Below are 3,797 nucleotides of genomic sequence, written 5' to 3' on the forward strand. Positions count from 1 at the left end.
ATTAACAACAGCAAAAGGTTGGTATATGGACATGCGACAGTGGACCCATCAGCACAATGTACCTACAAGGAGGCATAAAGTGGTGATGCCGAGTTTGTTCACACTATGTGAGGGCAGCAAACCTAATCCTGGAGACCTTGTACTATGTGAGGGCAGCAAATCTAATCCTGAAGACCTTTTACTATGTGAGGGCGGCAAATCTAATCCTGGAGACCTTTTACTATGTGAGGGCAGCAAATCTAATCCTGGAGACCTTTTACTATGTGAGGGCAGCAAATCTAATCCTGAGACCTTTTACTATGTGAGGGCAGCAAATCTAATCCTGAGACCTTTTACTATGTGATGGCAGCAAATCTAATCCTGGACATACTCTGTTGACTTGTCCACCAGCCGCCACTTTCTATCCTTTTTTCAACCAATAATAGATCTGTTCCTTATCCAGTTGGTACTGCGTTTTCCCAGTATTTCCATTTTCAACCAAGTGACCGGTTGGGTATCTGGTCTCTACTACTTTCACCATATTATTTCCTCTTTGAATGAAGTCCTAGATTCATGCTACAACTTTCCCCCCTTTCTTTGTTGTTTGAACAAACCCCTAGATTCGAATGCATGAAGTAACTTTACCTCTAATAATACTAAAAATTTAGGTGGCTTTGGAAGAGCTGATGGGAGTAGAAAAAGATGCACATGCAAACATGTGGGGAGCTTGGGCAGTAGAGCAAGGCCGCTTTCGAAGAACTTATACCTGACATCGCCGGGATGTCGGCGGCGGCAGGTCGGATCTGGGGATAATACGGCAGGGAGGAAGAAGGGTTGGAGGACCTCCCGAGCCGGCGCTGTGTCGGAGAGAACGGCATGGGCAGAGGATCGGGCCCCTCCGACAGCTGTGGGTTTCCTCCCTCGGCAGCGATGACCGCGTGAACGATGCCTGCGGTCGCCAGCACCATCTGGAAACGCTGCGCGGTGTGGGGCCGCAGGCCAGCACCTTGGATTATTTGGCACAGCTGACTGCCACTCGCGTCCATTGCCTCCATATGTGCTTGTGGCTTCTGGTCAGTTGGCCTTGGATTGGATTGAGCAGTGTTGCGAAGAGACTTGGGAGTAGATGGATTGGAGTGGTGGGGCTATACTAGCAAGTAGTTGTATGTACTAGTACAATAGTGGGCTCACATAGAAATTTTGTCTCATGCAAGAGCCTGGCTATATGTGTGCTCCAATGTTCGCAACTTCAACGTTCGGTTTGCGCTTGGCTCTTCGCCTCTTCGAGAAGACGAGCAATGATGTTACTACTACTGCTTCTATAGTGTCGAATCCACTGCTGCATGTCCATCCACCGTGAGCGGGACGGATAGGTTGTTGTAGAAGTACTACTAAGCAAAAGCCTATCCTCGTTTTCGAGCAACCACGCGCATGGGTGAGGGAGAAGGCGTGTAGTAAAATCAAGCTTCTCCTCGTCGTACGAGTTGACGCGACACATCATAGCACTGGCCCCACATGCTTGCCTCTAAAGTTGGCTGAAAGACCCGCAGTGTACAATATATTTGCTGCAACCTCTAACATTTACCCACCACAAATTAAAATATATGTGGCCATATGCATCGTTCTGATGCAGAGGCCGGGGAGTCCCCCCTTAAAAAAACAAATTAAAATATATATTCCTGTCTTCACCAGGGTGTCAGGTAGGGCCAGAAGACTATTTTAATTTTTTTAAAAACTTTGAGACAGCCACATAGAATGGAGCCGACTCCAACGATTTTATGCTTACAGGCACGGTACACGCTATCCTAGACTACTCTACACATGAAACTGCCACACGAGCGTCTGGGCTGCGCTTGGCTCTTCGCCTCTTCGGGAAGTCGAACAATGATAGAGTACTACTGCACTGGAGGAGTACTACAATACGCCTCTTGCCATCTGACATCGATTGAACTGCTGCATGTCGATCGCGTGCTGGAGGGAGAGCGTGTAGCGAAAACATCTCCTAGTCTTGCCAGCCACCACGCTCATGGGCGAGGGAGGGACGCTCCTGCCTTTGCGTGTATGACAGGTGGGCCCGACAGGTGTGTGGCCAACGTGTCATACAGCGAAAGGCGGATGCAGTTAAGTCCGCGAGGGAGAGTATAATCAAACTTCTCGTTGATGTACGAGTTGACGCGACACATTAAAGCACCGCACTCGATATATTTCAATAATTTACATTTACTGATGCATTAGTTACAACGCATGCATGCATGCCGTGACTCTCCTTTTGATACTCCCTCTGGTCCTTTTTACTCTGCATATTAGGTTTGTCTGAAGTCAATCAAATCCAACTTTGACCAAATTTATACAAAAAATTATTAACATTCACATAACAACATATTTATTATTAGATCCATCTCGAAATATATTTTCATATTATATTTATTAGATGTTATAGATGTTAATATTTTTTAATATAAATTTGGTCAAACTTAGCAAACTTTGATTTCAGACAAAGCTAATGTGCGAAGTAAAAAGGACCGGAGGGACTACTTGCATGTGTTTATTTAATGCACCTTGAAGTAGTATAAAATATGTTACGGTAAAGCTTTGTAATACCCCGGCCCAAGTCGAGAGATGGTTGTGCACGAGGAGGGCGAGATCATGCAGACCGAACAGGACCCGACGATGGAGCTCTCTAATGTCTCGATGGACCTCACCGTGCTCCACTACCCCTTGTGCCTCCGCCCCTTGATGCCTCCAGTGTATGAGGTTCGAATACAACTCGTCCGTTTGGCTGATTGAGCAAGGTGCAGGTTTCTTGATTGATGTGCTGTTCAATTGATTTCTGCAGTGCAAGGGAGGGCACCTAGCCTACGCGGACTACCACGTCGAGCACCTCGGGAACCAGCGGCAGTGCCAGAAATGTGAGCACGGCGGTGGCTTCGACGTGCGGAACATGGTGGTGGACTCCGTCCTTTCGTTGGTGAGGGTGGACTGCCCGCATGAAGGTTGTGGGCTCTTCGTCACTTACCACAAGCTCGTTGATCTCTAGAGCGTGTGTCCGCTCGCGCCCTGCAAATGCCCCATGCCCGTTTGCGGCTATGAAGGCTCGCTGCCGGCGCTCTGCCACCACATTAGCACCGCGCATCCCATGCCCGTGCACAGGATCCAGTGCGGCAAGGTGCTCCAGCTGCAAGTGCCACTGTTAGAGCCACAACTCTTGCTGTTCATGGAGGATGACCGCCGCACGTTTTTCTTGGTTGGTGGCGTGCTCGACATTGGTGCGCCTATCGCTGTGTCGGTCGTCTGCATCAGAGCGGGGGCGTCCCCACCGCCGCACTATGTGGCCAAGCTGTGGGCGAATGGCCCGCTGGGGGAGCCCAAAGGCACGACCGACACCGTCAAGGTGGAAATGGAGGTGACAAGCAACAAGGATCCCGGCAATGCTGACGTGCAGGAGCTGACCTTCTTGACAGTTCTGCCCAAGCTGCTGGCCGGGGCTAAGCTTGTGTCCCTCCACATCCAGATTGACAAGCTCAGGTCCTAAATGTTTCTACAGTGCCTTCTGTTTATCTTAGTAATATGCTAATATAGGGATTACCTTGGTCTACTTTAGCTTAAGAAATGGTGGGATTTGGTGGCGATGCAGCAATTACTTCGACATCAGATCAGTAATTTCCAATAGTCAAATTGATATTTTTGTGTCTGTTGGATATAAATTTCCTTTGGGTAAGAAGTATTCTTGTCATCATAATGGATAAAAGGAGATGTATGTAGACGTATTTTAGTTCAATATACGTCCCGTTTTATCCATTTTGATGACAAGCACTCCC

At 48.2% G+C, this 3,797-nt stretch overlaps 1 protein-coding gene across 1 annotated transcript; it reads left to right on the forward strand.

The window, feature by feature from the left end:
- The first annotated feature begins 3,049 nt into the window (after nucleotides 1-3,049).
- LOC147984783 (uncharacterized) lies at nucleotides 3,050-3,511 on the forward strand. Its single transcript, XM_087541264.1, has one exon. It carries the CDS (start codon nucleotides 3,050-3,052, stop codon nucleotides 3,509-3,511), a length of 462 nt encoding a protein of 153 aa, XP_087397390.1.
- The last annotated feature ends 286 nt before the right edge of the window (nucleotides 3,512-3,797 follow it).

The sequence above is a fragment of the Triticum urartu genome, chromosome 2A (genome assembly GCF_056163025.1).
Source record: "Triticum urartu cultivar PI428250 chromosome 2A, HENAU_Tu73, whole genome shotgun sequence".
NCBI lineage: Eukaryota > Viridiplantae > Streptophyta > Magnoliopsida > Poales > Poaceae > Triticum > Triticum urartu.